General features: G+C 44.5%; 1 protein-coding gene across 2 annotated transcripts in view; it reads left to right on the top strand.

Moving 5' to 3' along the window:
- Positions 1–2,798: 2,798 nt before the first annotated feature.
- Positions 2,799–24,230, top strand: part of LOC129708447 (matrix-remodeling-associated protein 7-like) — an 85,506-nt gene continuing 64,074 nt past the window's right edge. For both annotated transcript variants that reach the window (XM_055654223.1, XM_055654222.1), the window contains exon 1: positions 2,799–3,312. In XM_055654223.1, coding sequence (XP_055510198.1) covers positions 2,914–3,312 — 399 coding nt within the window. In that variant the 5' untranslated portion in view covers positions 2,799–2,913. The remainder of the gene's footprint in view (positions 3,313–24,230) is intronic.

The raw sequence follows: 24,230 nt of genomic DNA, 5'->3' as shown, positions 1-24,230 counted from the left end.
TTTGTCCGAGCCAGGTTTAATAGCCTGATGGCTGTGGGGAAGTAGCTGTTCCTGAATGTGGTTGTTGCAGTCTTCAGGCTCCTGTACCTTCTACCTGAAGGTAGCAGGGAGATGAGTGTGTGGCCAGGATGGTATGGGTCTTTGATGATACTGCCAGCCTTTTTGAGGCAGCGACTGCAATAAATCCCCTCGATGGAAGGAAGGTCAGAGCCGATGATGGACTGGGCAGTGTTTACTACTTTTTGTAGTCTTTTCCTCTCCAGGGCGCTCAAATTGCCGAACCAAGCCACGATGCAACCGGTCAGCATGCTCTCTACTGTGCACCTGTAGAAGTTAGAGAGAGTCTTCCTTGACAATCCGACTCTCCGTAATCTTGTCAGGAAGTAGAGGCGCTGATGAGCTTTTTTGATAATTGCGTTAGTGTTCTCGGACCAGGAAAGATCTTCAGAGATGTGCACGCCCAGGAATTTCAAGTTCTTGACCCTTTCAACCATCGACCCGTTGATATAAATGGGGCTGTGGGTCCCTCTCCTACTCCTTCCAAAGTCCACAATCAGTTCCTTGGTTTTGCTGGTGTTGAGGGCCAGGTTATTGCGCTGGCACCATATGGACAGTTGCTCGATCTCTCTTCTATACTCTGACTCATCCCCATCAGTGATACGCCCCACAATAGTGGTGTCGTCAGCGAACTTGATGATGGAGTTCGCACTGTGGTTCGCTACGCAGTCATGGGTATAGAGTGAGTACAGCAGGGGGCTGAGCACGCAGCCTTGAGGTGCTCCCGTGCTGATTGTTATCGAGGCTGACACATTTCCACCAATACGAACAGACTGTGGTCTGTGGATGAGGAAGTCGAGGATCCAGTTGCAGAGGGATGTGCAGAGACCCAGTTCTGCGAGTTTGGTAACCAGTTTGGAGGGGATGATTGTGTTAAATGCCGAGCTGTAATCAATGAATAACAGCCTGGCATATGAGTTTTTGTTGTCCAAGTGGTCCACTGCAATTTCTTGTGGTCTTGGATGGAAATGTTCCCAAACCACGTTGCGATGCATCCCGATAAAAGGCAGCATCTCTGCAGAACATGTATATATGATGTTTTGGGTCGGGATCCTTCTTCAAAATAAATATACAATACATTGAGGCACAAGAAACTGCAGATGCTGCAATCCAGAGCAAATCACAAAGTGCTGGAGTAACAACAGCTCAGGCAGCATCTGTGGAGAGAATGGACAGACAATATCTACAATAAATTGAAGCAGCTGTTTCCTAAATGCGGAAGCAGTAATTTGAACAGAGATAACTACATCTATCTATATTACTAAAAGTCTAATCTTGACCACATCCTGTTGTTCTGTATATTGATTTTAGAAAAAAACACTGCCACTTCCGGCTGTGATTTTTGGCCATGTTACTCAGAATCCCCCTCCGCTGCGCAGGAAAAGAGGACTTTTTCCCGATGAAAAATAAATTCACACTGAACTGTGAGTGGTTTTATGGTGGTTTCACCCTGGTGAAATGGTATGAAACTGCACTTGAATTTGGTTGGCTTGCACCCTGCTTGAAGTGGTAGGAAACTGCACTTGAGTTTGGTGGACTTGGACCCTGCTTGAAGTGGTATGAAACTGCACTTGAGTTTGGTGGACTTGCACCCTGCTTGAAGTGGTATGAAACTGCACTTGAGTTTGGTGGCCTTGCACCCCTGCTTGAAGTGGTATGAAACTGTATTTGAGTTTGGTGGCCTTGCACCCCTGCTTGAAGTGGTATGAAACTGTATTTGAAATTTGTGGCCTTGCATCCTGCTTGAAGTGGTATGAAACTGCATTTGAATTTGGTGGCCTTGCACCCTGCTTGAAATGGAATTTCACGGAATAGCTGTGTCAACTGCCAGACCACCAGCCATGAGTGAGCTGCCAGCACATCAGGCTTGCGTGACTGAGCTGCCACTACAAGAATCCATTTGGCCCACAATGTCCATGCTAGCCCTCTGGAAACTAGTCCCTTCAGCCCACAACACCCATACTAGCGCTCCAGAAAGCGCCCCCTCCCCCCTGTGTGAACATGGGAGGGGTCCACGGGTCCCACTTAGTCTAGTTTATATATATATCTATATATTTACATATATATATACTGAGTAAAACAAAGTGCTGGAGTAACTGAGCAGGTTTGGTAGCATTTGTGGAGGGGATGGACAGGCAATGCTTAATATCGGGACACTTCTACACTGCTACTTTGTGTTATGCTCAAGATTCCAACATCTGCATTTCTTGTCTCTAGATAGTGAGGCAACTGCAAGCATACAAAAATGTGTGTGTAATATTTGTATGTTTATCGTTGCTTTATAAGTATATTTATAAGAATATGAATATGTTCTATATAGAACATTGCCTGTCCACCACCGCCACTGATGTGTGGAGCACGTAGTGAATGATGGTGTTGGAGCCAGATACGATAATGTAATTTGAGATACTTTTGGATAGGCACATGGAAAGGAGGAACATGGACCATGTGCAGGCAGATAAGAGTTGCAGTTAGCATCATGATCGGCACAGATATTGTGGGCCGCAAGGTCTGCTCCTGTCCTGTACTTCTATGTTCAAATAATGTGTATGTCCCGTGTTCTCCGGAGATGCTGCCCGACCCGTTGTGTTAATCGAGCACTTTGTTTTCAAGAGATACAAACAACAAGGCGGAGATGAACACAAGGGGGATGCACATGTGCAATGTGTTGCGTTAGCGGTGCCTTTAAACACAAAAGGAGGGCGGGCTGTAGGAAATGACGACCACTTTTAAAATCCGATTCATCGCTCTGTGTCATCTCGGTGATTTAGTTCAGCAGCCTGGTTGGACGGCAGAACTAGTGGACCGCAGTGGGAGTAGCATTCAAGCGGGTTTGTCGCTGCTGCATCAGCAAGGATGGAGGTGGCAGTGGACGCCTATCTTGCAGTGCCTTTACTCTTCACCCTTCTGGCCGTCTTGGTGGCGTCTTTGTACCTCAAATTCCGACCTTCGGATGCCAGCGGCAAGGGGGAAGGAGGAGGAGAAGAGGTGAAGAAGAAGGAGGAGGGGGAGGAGGAAGTGAAGGAGGCGGCCGCCAAAGTTGACGAGAGCAAAGCCGAGGAGAAGCCCAAAAGCCCGGCTGAGGACGGGAGAGAGCCCGAGGGAGGCAGCGAGGAGCCGGGGGCTGGGAAGCCCGAGCCAGCCAAGGGGAAGCTGACGGTCGAGGAGGTTGGAGCGGCGGACAGTCCGGACCAAGAGCTTGCATCTGCCCAAGACAAGGGCAACCAGGCAAAGCAAGAGGCCACTCGCACCGAGGTAGTACCGCATTCCCAAAGAGTACATTACAAATGGTCTTTCTCTTTCATGTCCCTCCCTACTGCACATGTCTTTATGAGAGAAAAATATTACTGAAAGTTTTTTTTAAATTCCACACGCCTCCAGGTGACGTGGATCATACTCGTCCAAGTTTCTAATAGTGGCTAGGATTCGCTCATGGCGTAGTGATTGTTACACAAAAAGTTGGTATTGTCTGCAACATCTGGTGGTGGGGAGGGAGCGCCGTGCGCTGCTGTGTTGGCACCAATAACCCGATCAATAGCTGAAGACAGCAGCGCACCGAGAGGCATGCGTTGAGCTGATTCAATTCTATTTAAAAAATAAAATAAAAGTAAAGCACGCAGTTTGATTAATGAAGAGTTTATTTTAAACAAGCTGCACTGTGTGAGTTTCTAAACGGGATGCAAAACTGCGTATTATTTTCCCTCGTTAAAATTGGATGCAATTCTGAAATTGGTCAGATTACAGCGAGACAACAATGGTTCTAGTGGGTGTGACGCGCTGTCTGACTGCTCCAAGGCAGTCTGGCACTTAAGCAGGTGACACCAGCGTCTTGCCTTGCTTCAGCGACTTGTTCCCCTCCCTGCCTGCCTTCCCATCTTGTTCAAATTGATTGGTGTCAGTTTAACTTCGAGTTATTTCTGCGAGCAAAATGAAGCTTTGCTTAACTAACTAAAGGGCAAGGACTGATTAACTCTCAGCCCGATTTTGAGACTTATCCAAATGAAACCACTCCTATGAGAGACTGTTTAAAATCACGTGGAGCAGTTCTCTGGTTTGTGTGTTAAACCTGGGGAAACGGCTCATTTTCCTGCTCTTGACAGTTTGTGTCTTAACTAGCTATTTGTGATAATTAGGGCCTTTAAAGACTGGGAAGGAGAATTTCAGGCGGAGCCTGGCAGGTAAACTTGGCGATTGGCCACATTTTGGTCTTGATGTAGGACTCGCAGATGTTAAAACCTTGAGAATTGTATAAACAGAATCCAGTTAGTGCTGGAAATATTCCAGTGGAATCAGTTGGATTTTAAATCAATTTAGATTATTGATGTGAGCTAGCAATGATTTTCCTTGTATTATTAGACAGAATATTTCAGAATTGTAGCATATTTATCAATGTGGCAGTAAAATGATGTTCTGTTCAGCATCCAGTCTATTTAATTATTCTAATTTAGGAGTGAAATATTTTAATTGCAGGAGATTTAATAAACATTAATTGAAAGAAACATTATATTACATCTTTCAAGGTGAATTTGACAAGATGAGGAATTAATATTTTCATGAGATGTGGGTGGGGTTGGAGCTATGTTCACAGGAACTGACATTTCAGTTTTTTTTTAAATGGTTGCACTGAGCAGAAACTAAAAGCTAATTTGGGCTGAGGTGCATTGGGTCTTCAGTAGTTGAGTGAATGATAACAACATGAAGCTTAATTCATGCTGGCTCTGGTTATCTGTGCAACTTTAAACTATGCTGGAAGGGTGACTTGCATGTTTAGGGCTGGTTCCTCTCTGGCTCCAATCTTTTTTTAATCACTGAGCTGAAGTAAAAATGCCCACCCCCCTTACCCCTCAAATTTTGCATTGCTGCTGGTATTTGGGGCAACGTGAAGAATTGATCTGAAAGTTCTTGTTTAGGAAAACCTGTCCCGAGTTTCCCCGTAAATGTCCTTTCATAGAAACCATGTTTGTTGGGGTTGGGCTTGCATGATTACTTTTCCAGTCTGACTTTCAAAGAGTTGTTCTGCTGAACAATACAAACTTGGTACTGAATGATGTATGAACTCAGTGCTGACAGCAGAAAATTGGCTTTGCTTGAAGGGGTGTTGAGGAATGTTCATGATGCAGGGAGTAGAGTATTGTCACTGGTACCACTGAGAAAGGTTTAGCCATCTATATATTCAGAAGTACAATAAATATTACAGAATTTATAGTTTTAAACATTTATACAATGCTTGTACACTTATTTAAATATGGAAGGCCAGTACCTTATTTCAAATTTGGTGCATTTTGTAAGGTTCAAAACTTGCAACATCAGAGTTCCTTTGTTTGCTGGTGTAGTAACTTTGGCTAACTTATTGAACGAAGGGAATAGATTACAGTCCTCCACTAATGTAAAGTCGAGCTTTTGTGAAGGAGCCTTTTTTTTTCTTCTTATCTGGGAAGGTGAACCCCAAGGGGCTCCTTGCTTCTGGTCAGAGGAAACCTGCCAGGAATTTTTCTTTGCAGTGTAGGAGGGTGATCTTATTGAGGTGTACAAGATCATAAGGGACATGGATAAAGTGAAAGCTCAGTCTTTTTCCCAGTGGAAAGAATTCCCAAACCAGAGGGTTAAGGTGAGAAGGGAGAGATTTAAGACTGACCTTAGAAGAGGGATGGAGGGTTTAGCTTGGAGGATAGTTTCCCATCTGAAATAAGCTACTTGTTGAAGCTCTAGATACAATGACTTGAGTGACATCTGGACAGTTAATGGATAGGAAGGGTTTAGAGGGCTATTGGGCAAATTCAAGTGAATGGCACTAGCCCAAGATGTAAACTTGGTTGACGTGGGCAAGGTGGGCCAAAGGGCCTGTTTCCCATTTGTATATCTCTGACTGAGCTCAAAATCCAAATTTGATTTTTTTTTTTAAATGTTATTTCGAGTGTATTGATAACCTAGTTTTGTTAAAGCAAGTGTAACTTTATCCATGTGATACATGTTTCAGGATTAGTACAAGATTAGCACAATAACATGATTTGTTAGTTGCATAATTGTCAAACACTGAGCAACCAAGTCCAAAGGCAGGTGATTAATAAGCAAGGTAAAGATACTGTACTACAGCCTATGACATGTCTTCTTGGCTATTGCAGCAAGATATACCAATTTTCAATAACCCTGAAGAATGCAGCAAGATCTTCTAAACAGTACGTTTTTGAGTATCTCTCCTTCATTGCACCTGTGGAGGGAATGGACAGACGATGTTTTGATTCCAAACCTTTGTTTGTTCTTTAGACTGAAGGGTTCTGACCTGAAACATCATCTATCCATTCTTTCCAGTGGCTGCCAGGCTTGGTGAGATCCTCCAGCAGTGATTTTATTTGTTACAGATTCCAGCATCTGCAGTACACTGCTGCGCCATTGAAACTAATAGTTTACTATTACCCTTCCCTTATCGAGTTGCTGGGAACTAAGGCACAGAAACAGGCCCTTCAGCACATCTTGTTCATGCTGAATAAGTTGGCATACTCTGCTAGATCCTGAAATATTATTCATTCCAGCACCTGCAGTTTCTTGCGTCCCCAATTATTTAAGCCTTGCTTGTGTTTAACTAATTTGATTTATTTGGAGCTGAGTTAATGAGCATACTGCAGTGCACATGGCGTGCTTGAGTTTCCAAAGGGCTTTAGGTAAAGTGCTGCCACAGACATATGGGCAAAATTAAGCACATGGCACAAAGGGATATTGGTAACCAATTTCATATCCATGCTAAATAATAGGCAGGAGACTCAAGATATGGCAGTGCTCAGGGATTCACGTCAATGTAACTTTTTTGTATTAACGGTTTAAACTTGGAAAGGTTGATGCAAGTCACATTCTACATTTGCAGAAGACAAAACATTGCAATACTAATCACAAAGTGTGAAGTTGCTGATTATAACAAGATAGCAGCTGGATGAAATGACCAGCAATGCTAATCAAGTTTTAATGTGCAGAAATGTGAGCAAACATCTTGGTAGCAGGAATAAATAACGTAGAATAAATTGTGTAGGAGCTCGGGGTCCCAGGGGTATGTGTACAAATCATTGAAAGCGGTGGGGCAGTTGTGGGAATAGATATTAAAGTTTACCAAAATCTGGGCTTCATCAGTGGAGGCAGAGAGTAAAAAGTTGAGAGATTATTGCTGAACCAAAGCCTCTAATAAACTCAACTGGATACCACTATTAATGGTTGAATATGAAAGCTTTGGATGAATGACTACAAACACAAGGATGGATTAAAGGCTGTGGTATTTTTCATTAGAGAGAACCAGGGAAGATTTGATCCTGTGTGCATTAGGAGTCTGGACAAGGGGATCTGGAAGGCTATTCCCTTTGTATTTGGATTAGTGGTCACGTTTACAAACTATGGGGGAAGAGAATTGACAAGAAGCGTATTGCGCTGTGTTTTGTAAACTTTAAAGCTTCAAGGTCTTCAAGGGAATTGGATAATTAGATGGGAGAGACTTTGAAAGAAGGGCTTAGCATTGGAGCATTGTTGTAGTGCTGGACCAGTGGTGTTATTGGACAGTACCCCTATTTTGTATTTTAACTATTGGATTCAAAGATTTATTCTTAAAACTGGTATACTTTTCTAGTGATACAAATAATGCTCAATTCTTAAATGGGACAGTAAAAACTCTTATCTTGAGTGTCCATAGCTCTGATTTTTTTTTTCTGAAAGAAGTGTATTCGCATCCTTGAACAAGCAAGCACTTCACAGCCAGAGCTTTTTATTTTGTGGTTGCCAATAAAGGGAACAGCGAGTTGATTTTATATTGGTAAAGTATCTCAAATAGGAGACCTTTTTATATAGATGTAGTTGCTCAGGGCACCTTTAACTTGTGCATTGGCAATAATTCTTCCTCTTAAACCACCATCACCATTATTTTTGCTTGCATCAGGGTGGTAGCCCTGTGGTAACAGGGTCCTGTGAGGTCCTTGGGTCAAGGAAGCTTTAAATCAGTTTATGTTTTTTATCTTAGCGGGAAGTTTTCTTTGTAAATGTCTTGTCCGTTTAGGCTCATTTTGCCTATACTGCTGGTCGCTATTTAAAACTGATGTATAGAATTTTTAGGATGAACCTCAGGAATTCTCTTTCCTAGAAGGTTATAAAGATGAAGTATTGGCAGTGTTAAATATGAAGGGGAATGATTGGCGAATGAAGGGTCATGGAGGACTGGGGTGGCTTTATTGAATAGCAAGGCAGGCTTGGAGACTGGCTAATCCTAGATAGATAGATAGCCTTTTATTGTCATTCAGACCGAAGTCTGAACGAAATTGCAGCAGTCATACATATAATACAATACAATAAAACAACAATAAACACATATTAACATCCACCACAGTGAGTTCACCCAGCATCTCCTCACTGTGATGGAGACAAAAGTCTTAGGTCTGCAGTCTCTTCCCTCCTATTCTCACTCTGCGCTGGGGCGATACCCCCCGGGCGATGTTAAAAACAGTCCCGCGGCTCAAACACCATGGCCCGGGGTGGTCGAAGCTGCCGCCCACCAGTTCTGCAGACGCAGCCGCTGGCCCGCGGCCGAACCCCGGACTCAGGCCACCACCGCCAGAACACCGTCCCAGCCACCCTCACGTGAGTACTGCGCCGTCTTCAACCTCGGGCTGGGCCGCCCCGACTTGGGCGCCGAACCTCCCCCGGACCGGGCCGCCCCGACTTGGGCGTCGCTTCTCCCCCGGGCTGGGCTGCCCCGACTTGGGCGCCGAACCTCCCTCAGGCTGCCAGCGCCGCACCTTCCCAAGCTCGGCCGCTCCGACGGGAGCCTTGTTCCACCCTCGGGCTGGCCGCCCTCACGGGAGCGTCCCAACCTCTTCCAGCTCTGAGCCGGACCACCCTCACGGGAGCGTGCTCAGGGCGAGTCCTGGCGGGCTCTGCCTCTGGAGCCTCGAGGTCGTCATCTCCATTAGGCCTCAGCGCAGACGGAGGTGCGGTTAAAGTCTGTCGATCCTTGGAATTTTAGCCGCTCAAATAATAGTGGACACTAATTTTGTTTCAACATCTTGTTGATGGTATATTGCAGATACTCAAGAGGGTTTATATTGGCAGCATACCCACATTGTTCAATTGCCTGTCTTATTTTTTTTTCCATTTCAAGCACATCTGTAACATAGAGGGGCAAACTCCAAAAGATATTAAAGCTTGCCTTTTTAGAAGTGAAGACAGATTGGCGATGACGACACTGGAACTGCAGATGCTGGAATCTTGAGCATAAAACAAACTGCTGGAGGGACCTGGCAGGTCAGGCAGCACCTGTGGAGGGAATGGATGGATAATGCTTGGGTTTGGGACCATTCTTATGACTGATGGAGTTGGGGGGGGGGGGGGGGGGGGGGTACAAAGTGGGGAAAGGGAGTTGGTGGTATAAAGCCTGGCAAATAATAGGTACACACAAATGCTGGAGAAACTTAGCGGGTGCAGCAGCATCTATGGAGCGAAGGAAATGGGCAACGTTTCGGGCCGAAACCCTTCTTCAGACTGATGGGGGTGGCGGGGAGAAGAAAGGAAAAAGGAGGAGGAGGAACCCGAGGGCTGAGGAAGGGGAGGAGACTGCAAGGGTGAACAAAATTGGGAGAATTCAATGTTCATGCCCGCAGGATGCAGACTTCCCCAAGCGAAATATGAGGTGCTGTTCCTCCAATTTCCAGTGTTGCTCGCTCTGGCCATGGAGGAGACCCAGGACAGAGACGTCGGATGGGGAATGAGAGGGGGAGTTGAAGTGCTGAGCCACCGGGAGGTCAGGTTGTTTATTGCGGACCGAGCGGAGGTGTTCGTCGAAGCGATCACCCAGCCTCCGCTTGGTCTCACCGATGTGGATCAGCTGACATCTAGAGCAGCGGATCTGGACCATTTCTGACACTTCCCTACCATTCCTTGACCTCACTATCTCCATCGCAGGTGATAGACTTCTGACCGACATCCACTATAAACCCACTGACTCCCATGGCTATCTGGACTACACTTCTTCCCACCCTGCTCCCTGTAAGGACTCCATCCCCCTAGTCCCAATTCCTCCGTCTACGCCGCATCTGCTCCCAGTATGAGGCGTTCCACACCAGGGCATCTGAAATGTCCTCATTCTTCAGGGAACGGGGGTTCCCCTCCTCCACCATAAATGAGGCTCGCACCAGGGTCTCTTCCATACCCCGCAACATTGCTCTCTCTCCCCATCTTCCCCCCCCCCCCCCACTCGCATCAAGGGCAGAGTCCCCCTAGTCCTCACCTTTCAACCCACCAGCCGTCACATCGGGGTGGGGTGGTGGGGGAGGGAAGAAACAGCAATGCAGATGCTTGGAATAACCACAAATCCATTGAACAGCAATAGGCATTAAAGTAGTCAAACCAAACAAACGAACAAAAAACAATTGATCTTACCACCCAACTCCTCTACACATTTCCTTGAAAACAAAGATAGTGTTAAAAGATTAATTTCCAAAGTTCACTCAATTATTTTAAAGCACAGTAGCTCTATTGACAATAGTTGCAATAATGAATTATGATGAACTTCAACCCTGAAGACACACACTAGGTATTACACAGATGTGGTTCTTCTGAATCTACTTCAAGAGATACATGTGCCTTGGCTTTATAGAGAATGAAGATATTCCCATATTTTAGTCAATATTCATCTCAAGCCAGCATGGAACAGTTCTCATTAACACAGCTTGCTGCATGCAATGTGGCACTTTTCTACAGTACATTATATTCCTGTGTTACCTGCTTGCAATCAAGGCTAAATAATAATCAGATGATCACTTATCTGGATGCCTTCCCTTACCCCATTACCTCCTTTTGTAGAACCTTGCTCCAATGTATTTTGGCAGAGTACAGTAGCAGTGGTTGAATGTTACACAGAAAAGCTGGAGAAACTCAGCGGGTGCAGCAGCATCTATGGAGCGAAGGAAATAGGCAACGTTTCGGGCCGAAACCCTTCTTCAGCCGAAACGTTGCCTATTTCCTTCGCTCCATAGATGCTGCTGCACCCGCTGAGTTTCTCCAGCTTTTCTGTGTAACCTTCGATTCTCCAGCATCTGCAGTTCCCTCTTAAACAGCAGTGGTTGAATTACTGATGCCAGGATTGAGAGAGAAGTAGAATCCACCAAAACATGAGAATTCACACCCAAATTAAATCTCCACATGGATCAATTGTGACCAGAAATGTGTAGGAAGGAATCCAAATTGCCCCTTGATACTGATCTGCACATGATATCTTACTGCCATTTTTAACTGAATGGATGTTAGGTTGGGCTGAAGGGCCTGTTTCTGTGCTGCAAGACTCTGATAATGAAAATCAGTTCCATTTGCAACTCGGGAAAGAATGAACACCTGTCTACTGGCACAAGACTGTCAACATTCAGGCACAAGACTGCAACTGATGAGTAGCAAGTAACTGTGAAGCCACTGACCAGAATATAAACTAGACCAGCCAAATACTGCCAGACACAGACTGGGTGATCAATCAAGCCAGGTGACTGCAGTGATCAAAGTACCTTCCCATATCAAAGCTTTGCACCATCAACAAGTCGTACAGCATATTCTCAATAAGTGTTGGAGACATTCAGTGGGTCAGGCAGCATCTCTGGAGAACATGAATAGGTCTGAAGAAGAGTCCTGACCCAAAACATCACTGATCCATGTTTGAGAGATGCTGCCTGGCCTGGCGAGTTACTAGCATTGTCTTTTTGTAAACTGGCATCTTTAGGCCCTAGTGCCTATGGTATATTCTCAGTCTGCCTTAAAGAGTTCAGCTTCAACATCCCTTGAGAACATTGATACGAGTAAATAGTAGGGCAGCAGATGCATGGGAATGTCATCTTGATCATCTCCAGAGGCCACAAGCAAACTAGAATGCCAACACGTCATTCTGCACGAGTAGCTTGCAAATCAACAGCATGACATTGCATTCTCAATTTTCAAGTAACACACCATTATCCCTCATTCCTCTGCACCTCATCCCAGTGCACAGATTTCTCCCACCCTCAGTTATCTTCATCCCTCCATACATCCATCTCCCATCCGAGTCCCATACATTTTATCCCCTCCCCCATCTTCCTGTCTTAACATTTCACTCCCTTTTTTTCTTTATCTTTGTCACTTACTCCACCCATTGCCAACTACCCATCCAACCTCACCTATATCCATCTATTATTTGCCAGGCAGGGGGGGGGGTTGGAGGATATGCAGGTGAACATCTGTCTCACTTGGAACGACTGCTTGGGTCCTTGAATGGAGTCGAGGGAGGAGGTGAAGGGACAAGTGTTGCATCCCTTGAGGTTGCAACGGAAAGTGCCCGGGGAGGGGGTGGTACGGGAGGGAAGGGAAGAATTGACAAGGGAGTTATGGAGGGAGTGGTCTTTGCGGAAGGCAGACATGGGGGAAGATGTGGCGAATGGTGGGGTCACGTTGGAGGTGGCGAAACTGACGGAGGATTACTTGTTGTATGTGATGGCTGGTGGGGTGAATGGTGAGGACTAGGGGGACTCTGCCCTTGTTGCGAGTGGGGGGGATGGGGAGCAAGAGCAGTGTTGTAGGGTATGGAACAACGGTTCAGTAATTCAACCACTGCTACTGTACTCTGTCAAAATACATTGGAGCAAGGTTCTACAAAAGGAGGTAATGGGGTAAGGGAAGGCATCCAGATAAGTGATCAGTTGATTATTATTTAGCCTTGATTGCAAGCAGGTAACACAGGAATATAATGTACTGTAGAAAAGTGCCACATTGCATGCAGCAAGCTGTGTTAATGAGAACTGTTCCATGCTGGCTTGAGATGAATATTGACTAAAATATGGGAATATCTTCATTCTCTATAAAGCCAAGGCACATGTATCTCTTGAAGTAGATTCAGAAGAACCACATCTGTGTAATACCTAGTGTATGTCTTCAGGGTTGAAGTTCATCATAATTCATTATTGCAACTATTGTCAATAGAGCTACTGTGCTTTAAAGTAATTGAGTGAATTTGGAAATTAATCTTTTAACACTATCTTTGTTTTCAAGGGAATGTGTAGAGTTGGGTGGTAAGATCAATTGTTTTTTGTTTGGGTTTGACTACTTTAATGCCTATTGCTGTTCAATGAGAACTTGTTTGCACATAATGTATTTCAATGCATTTAATTTGATGCATTTTGTATTTAAAAACTGGTTGAAAACCAGTTGCAGTTTCTTGGATTTTGAACTTTAAATCTTCCTCTCTCTAGTTGCCAAGACATTTCAGATTAATTGTTCAATTGAAGTGTTAATTGCTATGGCCACAAAGTGATCTTTTTCCAGATTAGAAATGTATTAACTTTCTTTGCCTTTCTTTTGTCTTTCCTTACTCTTGTACACTGGATAGTTTTGTTCTGCCACTTTTAAAGTCTATTTGAATATCACTCTTGATAGCTGGCAGCTGTCTTTCTGACCGTTGATAACTTCATGTGCAAATGATTAAAATATTCCAGGTGCTTTGGGTATTACAGATCACGCTGACAAATGTTTGCAAACTATTGGCAACTGCTAGGATTTAAAGTAGGCAAGCAAATGTTCTTCTTGTGGTTGAAGAAACAACGTTATAGGTTAGCCTTTCCAATTTAAAAACATTAAGCTGAAGATTATCTGCTTCTGGCTTTATGGATTTGTGGTTATTCCAAGCATCTGCATTACTGTCTCTTCCTTCTCACCCCCCCCCCACTCCATATTGAAATAAAGCCTTCAGTGGTTGGTTTTGGGGTGAGCCAGAAGCAGCGCTTAATTCTTTGCTTTAAACAGTGATGGGCTAGAGTGAAAATACAACGCTTTTTAAGTCTCAACTTTGTACTCCTTTGAGAGAATTTTAATCTGCATCTTTCACAACAGTTGCAGCTTCACTGATTTGGAAAGGAATAGAGTTTACTGGCTTGGCCACTTCTTGCATTTATACATTGGAATGACCCCCCCCCCCCCAACTGAATTTTTATGTAACAATCCCTCTTCCTATTACTCCTATCCCTTCCTCCAGTTTTTGGACTTGCTAACTCTTGTGATCTGGCAGTGTTATATAAGGCCAGGTTTGTGTAGCCTAATCTAAACCTTGTGGCTGGTTGCATAAGAATATCAGGCTTAATTAAGTCCAGGCAGTGAACCAATTCCTCCGCCTGGCTGTATTTGTGTTAATTGGTTTGTTGAGGAAGTTGACAAAATAAGTAGCTGTGGAAAAGGAGTTTCAACTGGATTTGGGCCAGAATGGCATATCTGCCATTTGGCCAAAAGTGAAATATCTAACGGGTCTGAGCTGCTTGCTGAAACCAGTATCAAAATATCACTAAGGCATGATGTTGGTGGGAATTTTCTTTTAACTTGGAGATACAGCACAAAAATAGGTCTTTCAGCCCACAGAGTCTGCGCCGACCAGCGATCACCCTGTACACTCGCACGACCCTACACATTGTGGGCAATTTACAATTAACCTACATGTCTTTGGAGGGTGGGAAGAAACCAGAGCACCCAGAGAACACCCACACAGTCACGGGGATGTACAAACTCCGCACACATTAACTGTAGTCAGGATCGAACCAGGGTCTCTGGCGTTGTAAGGCAGGAACTCTACCACGGCGCCACTGTTGCCCTAAAGGCAAGAAACTGCCATTATACTAAATCCGCAGTTAATTTTTCTAAATTCTTCTAAGAACCAAAACACATGCATACTGACATTATCCCAATGGGATAACAATTTTTTAACTTAATTTTTTGGCTCTGACAACTCTGAATAGGCAATTACTGAATTGGAGGATGAAATCTGTGACCATTTTCAATCTGGCGATAAAAAGATGATATTTGCATTTCCAATGTTAAGTTTAGAGATACAGCATGAAAACAGGCCCTTCGCCATGTTGACCATCGATCACCTGTTCACACTAGTGTTACCCCACTTTCATGTCCACTCCCTACACACTGGGGGAAATTTAGAGGACGATTAACTTGCTAACCCGCAAGCCTTTAGGATGTGGGAGGAAACTGGCGCAGCTAGAGGAAGCCCACGTGGTCACAGGGAGAATGTTCAAACTCCACAAAGAACAGCACCCGTAGTCGGGATCAAACACAGGTCTCTGATGCTGTGACATCAACAGTTCTACTAGCTTTGCCACTGTGCTGCCCAACAATGCATTTGTTAATTAGCTGACCCCTAAGTCTTTAAGGATGAGACCCCATATTAGCTGCATGTACAATGAAACTTTTAGATTGGAGAAAAGAGTCGCATGGATCATTGGGGGGGGGGGGGGAGGGTAGGGAGAAGGCCTTGAAGACTCCAATTGCTTTGACTGTAATTGAGGTATACATGGGCAACTAGACGAATACTTGGAATGAATACAGTAAACCCTCATTATAATGGATTATGGGGGAATGGTGTCTGTTATTGCTGATTGTCTGCCTTGACTGAGTAAAATATTATTGTATAAGTAGTAGAATCAAACAACTGCAGTTCCTGGTTAATACACAAAACGACACAGTACTGGAGTAACTTGGCAGGTCAGGTAGTATCTCTGGGCAACATGAATAGTTGGTGTTTTTCGGATCGAGAACCTTCTTCTGACTCTTGGTCTGGAACTGGGCCTGGAATCTAGACTAGTTAACAGTCACGGCCTGCTGAGGCAAGGATCAACTGAGTCGATGATCACGGCCCACAGGTACGGGTTAGGGTTGGCGGCAAGAGCCAGGGGTGGCATGGGCAGCTGTCGGCAGGTCCACCTGCTAGTATAACCAAAATCCATTCTAAAGAGGTCTGTTAAAATGAAGGTTTACTGTACTTGCAGTTAAGCTTCAGATGTTAGCAGATCTCTGTTTGCATGTCTATCATCATACCAGTTTTAAACCATGAGTTTTGTTAATGCTATCCATGCAGTGTGAACAATGAAGTCAGTATTTGGCTTTCCTGTGTATGTCATCCAATTTAGGAAGTGTTTGAGGAATGAGTCTAATATCTGGCTCATGATGCAGAAGTGAGTCACAAGCTGATTTTGGAGGGCCGTTATGTCGTCCAAGTTTGGACTAACCATTTCAACAACTTTAAACTTGAAGGGTACAAGATGGCCCAGGACATGTGAACTATTGTGAACTGCCTCAGTATAATCATTTGTATGATTATGCCTGGGTACAGTAAGATTTTGCTGAACTGCATGTAAAAAAGGAATTTTGCACCAAGTTACATGTTTCAATAAAGTGCCATTGAACTTTTGGATTGGTGATTGCAAAGTGCATATTTCTAATTTTGTGAAGTGTACTTTGCTGAAATTCTAAGTGTTTTAATGGCCTGAAGTATCTAGGTAGATATCATTCAAAATTGTGGCATGAAAGGATTGGTTTACGATGTTAACGAGTAAAATGGTCATTTTTAAAAATATGTATTGGGGTTTTAACCATGCTTTACATACTTTATAAGACCACTAATATAAAGTACATGACTGCCATAAGCATAGCCAATGAATTCTCAAATTATTGAGGCTTGAGTTGGTAAAATTGATAAGTTGTTAATTGGTGCCTGTATTTGGAATTAGTGTCAAGACGAGACCATGAGGAGCTTCAGTTTCACGATGCAGCATGGAAACAAGCCCTTCGGCCCACCGAGTCCATGCTGATTATTAACACTAGTTCTGTTATCCCATTTTTTGCATCCTTCCCCTACACACCAAGGGGTGTTTTGTAGGCCAGTTAGCCTACAAAACCACACTCGTTTGGGATGTGGGAAGAAACTAGACCACTTTGGTGACAAAGAGATGGTGCAAACTCCACACAGAGATCAAACCCTGGTCTCTTGCACTGTGAGTCAGTGGCTCTACCAGCTGTGCCGGTGTTGTAAGTCCATGCGCATTGTTGGTCACATTAATCACCGGGTTTAGGATTCGCTACATAGACTTGGAACTTCATTCCACCACTGTGATCACACGCTCCTCTGTCTGAAAGATTGGGTGCATCTGTCTTGTCTGCAAACACTTTATAAAATGAGCATTTGTCTACACTCCAATGAATGTATCTCATTGAAATAATGAACCAATTGTTAGATTACATCTGCAGTTCTTTGTCTAATTGTTAGATTGGTTTCACCAGCTGTCCATACGTCACACAACACAGGATTTGAGTTCTCAGTTTTTTTATTTAGCCAACTATAGGAAATGACCACACATAATTTGGTCGATCATCAGTAACTATATGTAATAGCAAATATCTGAAGTGGTTTGAAAGCTTTTAAAGGGGGAACTTCTGTATCTGGGTGTGACTGAACTAGATAGTTACACAATCTATACATGATCCAGATTTTTATAGTGGATATTAATGCAATACAATGCACAACTCGAGTTCTTGTCTCACATTTTATTCACTTTGCAGTTGAGCAAAACATAAGCCCTTGCTGAGCTGGGTGACTGTGCCATCTTCTACCCAGAGTAGGGAAATCAAGAACCAGGGAACATGGGGTTTAACGTGAGAGAGGAGAATAATTAATAAGAACCTGAGGGGCAACATTTACCACACAGGTACAGGGTGATGGGTATATGGAATGAACTGCCCAGGCACTTGGGCAGGTACATGGAAATACCTTACAGCACCAGAGCTCTGGGTTCAATGCAGACAACAGGTACTGTCTATATGAAGTTTGTGCTTTCTCCCTTCTCTGGGTATTCTGGTTTCCTCCCACACTACAAAGACCTGCATTTTATAGGTAAATTGGCTTCTAAGTTGTTCCTAGTGTGTAAGATAGTGCTCGTGTACGGGGTGATCATTGATAGGCAGTGGTGTAGGGTTGGTTTTGAGCGCCCGGGGCAGTTTAAAGCTTTGCGCCTCCTCATTAGCAGGTGGGGGAAGGGGGGGGGGGAGAAGGGAAGGGGAAGGAACACATTTTTGGTTTCTTCCTTCGGGGGATGAGACTTCTTTTGTCGTATCCCCCGTCTCCGCCTGCACCGAGGCCTAATGGCGGAGCTGGCGGCCTCGGAGCTGGGGCAGAGGCAGCGGCGGCTGGGACAGGGGCAGCGGCGACCAGAACTCGGAGCTGGGACAGCGACAGCGGCGGCCTGGCCTTGGAGCTGGGATGGCGGCGGCAGCAGCACTGACAGCGGCGGCCTGGCCTCGGAGCGGGGCAGCGGGGGACAGCGACAGCGACAGCGGTGGCCTGGCCTCGGAGCGGGGACGGCGGCGGCAGCGGCTGGGACGGCGGCAGCAGCAGCGACAGCGGCGACCTGGCCTCGGACCTGGGGCAGCGGCCTGGCCCGCGCTGTTTTTATACTTACAGCTCCAGGTAACCCCTCCTCGCTCCAACGGCTCCCCAGGCCTCTTAATTTTCTTAAAACATTTTATCCAACAATTTGTTTGCGCCCCTAAAAATGTAGCGCCCGGGGCAACTGCCCCACTGCCCCCCCCCCCCCCCACGCTACGCCACTGTTGATAGGCATGGACTCGGTAGACCGAAAGTCCTGGTTCTACGCTGTATCTCAAGTCTAAAGTATGTAGTGAACCAATCAAAACTCCTTTAGTTCAGTGAGGTAGGGTTGTGGTTAGGCTTAGGCAGTGTAGGTAAGTTAGTGACATCCATTGGCTTGCTGCACATGCATGGATTAGCTAAGGAAAAGCACTTGCTTTGCTTTCCTTAAAGGATTGAGCGCATGTGATAACATGTTCCACTCACACTAAATGCTGCTTAGATTTCTCAAGTATTGTGAAGTTCTGGTCACCCTACAACAGGAAGGACAATAAAGAAGTTGCAGAAGATTTGTCAGAATGTTGGCTGGAATGGAGGGCTGAAGTTATCAGGAGGGGCTGGTTGGGGCTGGATTTACTATCTCAAATGTAGGAGGCTGATGGCTAACCTCTTGGGGTTTGTATCATTGATAGAGCCAGTCTGTTTCCCATGGCAGAGGAGTCTAGAACTGAAGGGCTTGGGTGTAAGCTGAAGGAGAAGTCTAAAAGAGATGTGATGGGTAAGCTTTCTTTTCCAGAGGGTGAATATCTGGAATGAGCTGCTAAAGAAGGTTGCAATTGCATTTAAAAGGCATTTAGACAGGTTCTTGGATAGAATAGTCATTGAAAGATGTGAGTGTGATACAGGTGAAATGGGCTTGTGCAGAAAAACACTCTGATTGGCATGGGCAATGGGCCTTTTGTTGTTGAATCACTTGGGACTGTGAGCTGTAGACTTAATTTGATGGCTGTTTCTTTGGGATTTTTGCACCAAAGTCTGTACTGGATGCAGTGTTGATTCTATTGAAGTTCAAAACTTGCGCAGAGTTTCTCTAGCAGATATTATTTCATCTAGACGAGGTTCAAAATTTCGCAACCATGTCTCCTGGTTCTCCAAACGGCCAACTGTGGTTTTGATACCTGCTTAAACTTGCTGGGTGACCTAAAAATAGTTTGGCATGAAGTGAGCTTTTAATCAGTGACAATTTTTATTGGACTGTGTTTAAGCAGGGCTGCCAACATTGGGAGTGAGAAATTGCGAGAGACCACGCCCAACGGAGCGTAGTGATTGGGGGGGGTGGAGGGAGGAGGAGGAGATGTGAAGGGGGTTCCCCCCCTCCCATTGGCATGGAGCTTTTGCATTTTTCAGCTTGAAATTGTGCAATCTGGTGCATACTGTAGCGAGTCTTTTAACTCGCTTGAATGCAATATTTATGCTTTAAATTGGATTAGCTATAAAAAAGGTTAGGCTAAATTACATTCGACAGTAGAGCTAGGCTCTGATCAACAGGTGCAGCACATGAATGATCTTGGTATATTCATGTATGGAAATCAGATTATAATCAAACACTTAACCCATGTTGACCAACCTGGGTCTCACTGCACACCTGGTACTACTCCTGACCCTGACTCCAGTTGCATATCTTCTCTCATTCCTGACCCCGAGTCCAGCCTTATACCTGGCCCCCTATTCTACCCTGATCATAGCTGCTTACCTGCTTAGGTTTCTAGTGCTGAACACTCCCATTGTCCCAGCTTTGACAGTTTATGTTCAACTGCATTCTTCAATTCCCTACCATTTACCATGTACGTCCTATTTTGGTTTGTCCTGCCAAGATGTAGCACCTCACACTTATCAGCATTAAACTCCATCTGCCATCTTTCAGCCCACTCTTCCAACTGGCATAAATCTCTCTGTAGACATTAAAAATCTACTTCATTATCCACAACACCACCTATCTTAGTATCATCTGCACACTTACTAATCCAATTTACCGCACCATCATCCAGATCATTGATGTACATGACAAACAACAGTGGACCCAACACAGATCCCTGTGGCACCCCACTATCACTGGCCTCCAACCTGACAAACAGCCATCCACCATTACTCTCTGGCATCTCCCATTCAGCCACTGTTGAATCCATCTTGCTACTCCACCATTGATACCCAACAATTGAACCTTCTTAACCAACCTTCCATGAGGAACCTTGTCAAAGGCCTTACTGAAATCCATATATACAACATCTACTGCTTTACCCTCATCAATTTCCCGAGTAACCTCTTCAAAAAATTCAAGAAGATTAGTCAAACATGACCTTCCAGGCACAAATCCATGTTGACTGTTCCTAATCAGACTCTGTTTATCCAGATGCTTACATATATTATCTCTAAGTATCCTTTCCATTACTTTGCCCACCACTGACGTCAAACTAACAGGTCTATAATTGCTAGGTTTATTCTTAGAACCCTTTTTAAACAATGGAACAACATGCGCAGTACGCCAATCCTCCGGCACTATTCCCGTTTCTAATGACATTTGAAATATTTCTGTCATAGCCCCTGCTATTTCTACACTAACTTCCCTCAATGTCCTAGGGAATATCCTGTCCGGACCTGGAGACTTATCCACTTTTATATTTCTCAAAAGTGTCAGTACTTCCTCTTCTTTGAATCTCATTTTCCATAGCTACTCTACTTGTTTCCCTTACCTCACATAATTCAATATCCTTGTCCTTGGTGAATACCAAAGAAAATAAATTGTTCAATATCTCCCCCATCTCTTTTGGGTCTGCATTTGGCTGTCCACTCTGACTCTCTAATGGACCAATTTTATCCCTTGTTATCCTTTTGCTATTAATATAGCTGTAGAAACCCTTTGGATTTACTTGCACCTTACTTGCCAAAGCAACCTCGTATCTTCTTTTAGCTTTTCTAATTTCTTTCTTACATCTTGGCAGGACAAATCAAAATAGGACGTACATGGTAAATGGTAGCAAATTGAGGAATGCAGTTGAACAGAGGGATCTAGGAATAACTGCATAGATCCCTGAAGGTGGAATCTCATGTAGATAGGGTGGTAAAGAAAGCTTTTGGTGTGCTAGCCTTTATATATCAGAGCATTGAGTATAGAAGTTGGGATGTAATGTTAAAAGTGTACAAGTCATTGGTGAGACCAATTCTGGAGTACGGTGTACAATTTTGGTCGCCCAATTATAGGAAGGATGTCAACAAAATAGAGAGAGTACAGAGGAGATTTACTAGTATGTTGCCTGGGTTTCAGCAACTAAGTTACAGAGAAAGGTTGAACAAGTTAGGTCTTTATTCTTTGGAGAGCAGAAGGTTAAGGGGGGACTTGATAGAGGTCTTTAAAATGATGAGATGGATAGACAGAGTTGACGTGGATAAGCTTTTTCCATTGAGAGTAGGGACGATTCAAACAAGAGGACATGAGAATTAAGGGACAGAAATTTAGGGGTAACATGAGGGGGAACTTCTTTACTCAGAGTGGTAGCGGTGTGGAATGAGCTTCCAGTGGAAGTGGTGGAGGCAGGTTCGATTTTATCATTTAAAAATAAATTGGATAGGTATATGGATGGGAAAGGAATGGAGGGTTATGGTCTGAGTGCAGGTAGATGGGACTAGAGGGAAAATAAATGTTCGGCACGGACTTGTAGGGCCGAGATGGCCTGTTTCCGTGCTGTAATTGTTATATGGTTATATGGTTATCTGCCTACCTTGGCAGGTTTTTTAATGTGTTCATTTTTACTCCAAAGAGAAAACATAGCCTATCCAATCTCCTCACAATTAATGTTTTGCAATATAGGCAACATCTTGAATTGCCTCTGTACACTCGAGCATGGCTACATCTTTCCCCCACAGTTATGACCAAAATTATGTAGAGGCATTTAGAGTGCCGCCTAATGGGTATATTAAGAAAAAGAATGCAAAATGCTGGAGTAATTCAGCAGGTCGAGCAGCATCTGTGGAGAATATGGATATGTGGTGCTTTGGTATAGGACCCTCCTTCAAATTGACAGCAGGGGTGGTGAAGTTGACAGGGTTGGGGTGGGGGTGGGGGGGGGAGAGCTGAAGGTCTAACTGCTGCAGTCTGAAGATAGGTCCTGGCCCAAAACATCTCCTATCCATGTTCTTCCGAGATGCTGCTTGACCCACTGTTACTCCAGCACTGTTTCCTTGGCAAACCAACATCGGCAATTCCTTGTTTCTACACTATCAAGTTCTGGTCTTCTGCTAGCTCAGCTGTAGTCAATGAAGATGCAAAAATCTGTTGGCCCCCAGCAATCTTCTTTTCCCAACCTAGGATCCATCTCCATCTAGCCCAGAGTATGCATCTATCCTTGCGTTCCTTGACCTCTACCACCTACCCAACATGTCCAGGCCATCCACATAGCCCTTCATTAGCTGTCATCCTCATTCTTCGCAATGGATACAGCTGAGGAGAACTTTCTATTGGATTTCCCCCACATTAATTGACTCCAGGGAGAATGTTCCCCCTGGTATGCCAGGGAACTCGCTGTTTCCTGGCTACCCATGAGTTTAACATCGTTGTCAAATGTCTTAAGATTTTACTTGATTTTTCCAGGGTATGTCATGGTCCCACAAAAAAACTGCAGATGCTGGGATTGGTGCTGTTGGAACTTGGAGTTGGGTAGCATCTGTGGAGGGAATGGAGAGACTACATTACAGGTTGGAATCTTCTGACTGAAGTGTCCCAACCTGAAACAATGTCTGTCCATCCCCTCCCTAGATGCTGCCTGACCTGCTGAATTCTTCAGCACTTTATTTTGTATAATGGTACCTCTTTGCCTTATTTAGCTCCTACAATCTTTAAATGCAACGCACCAATTCTAGTTACCTGTCATCTGTGATATGCTTTTGTTTTTTTAGCATCCAAGGTCCTTATCATTCCATCTTTGCCCCTCGTCCTTGCCAGAACATTCTATCCCTAAACTCCAACTTGAGTCTTTAATGTTCGTTGTCTCTGTACTGTACACTGACTTTAGGGATCTGAATTAAGCTTTTAGACTTTAGGGAAACTGACTCTTCGACCCACTGAGATCTTGCCGACCAGTGATCGCCCCATACACCAGCACTATCCAACACAATAGGGGCAATTTACAATTTTTTCCAAAGCCAATTGACCTACAAACCTGCATGTCTTTAGAGTGTGGGAGGAAATTGGAGCACCTGGAGAAAACCGAGGTCACAGGGAGAATGTACAGACAGCACCTGTTGTGAGGATGGAACCCGGGCTCTGGTGCTGTAAAGCAGCAACTATACCGCTCTGCCACGATGCCACACGTGGCTTGTTACCACTTAACCGGAGCACCTGGAGAAAACCCAAGCAGTCGGAGGGAGAGTGTTCACACTCCGTACAAACAACGCCATTAGTCGGGATTGAAATGGCGTTGTTTGTACGGAGTGTGAACACTCTGTTTGCTGTCGCTGCTAATGGCATAAATAATGTAACATTTGCTTGCTCTTACGTTGGAAGTTCACCCACTGAAGTTGCTTGCGTCGTCCAATTGTTTTGATTGCAACCGCAGGCATCTTCCAGACTAATTCAATGTTGCATTGACAAAAGGGCACTTTATGGTTTTAACTTGGCAAGACTCATTGCGTGGGCATTGTAATGGTAGCAGCTGACAGAACTGATCCTGTGCTGCAGATTAGTCCATTTGTGCTGGATAATTTCCCTGGCATTTAATGCTATGCCAACAACAATTTTACATGCAAGTTTGAAGGTCAGTTTGCATGCACTGCTTTAAAGCTTTAATCTACCATTCCAAATGGAAACCAATTTACAAAGCACAATCTCTAAAATGACATTTGGATTTAGGTGCAGGAGTAGGCCATTCGGCCCTTCGAGCCTGCACCGCCAATTTGGGAAAGTTTGAAATATCCCCTGTAATTTAGCACAACTCCCTCTTAAATA

This window comes from Leucoraja erinacea, chromosome 23 (genome assembly GCF_028641065.1).
Source record: "Leucoraja erinacea ecotype New England chromosome 23, Leri_hhj_1, whole genome shotgun sequence".
Classification (NCBI taxonomy): domain Eukaryota; kingdom Metazoa; phylum Chordata; class Chondrichthyes; order Rajiformes; family Rajidae; genus Leucoraja; species Leucoraja erinaceus.
The sequence above is the reverse complement of the archived record's forward strand: the minus strand, read 5'-3'. Positions and strand labels throughout refer to the sequence as shown.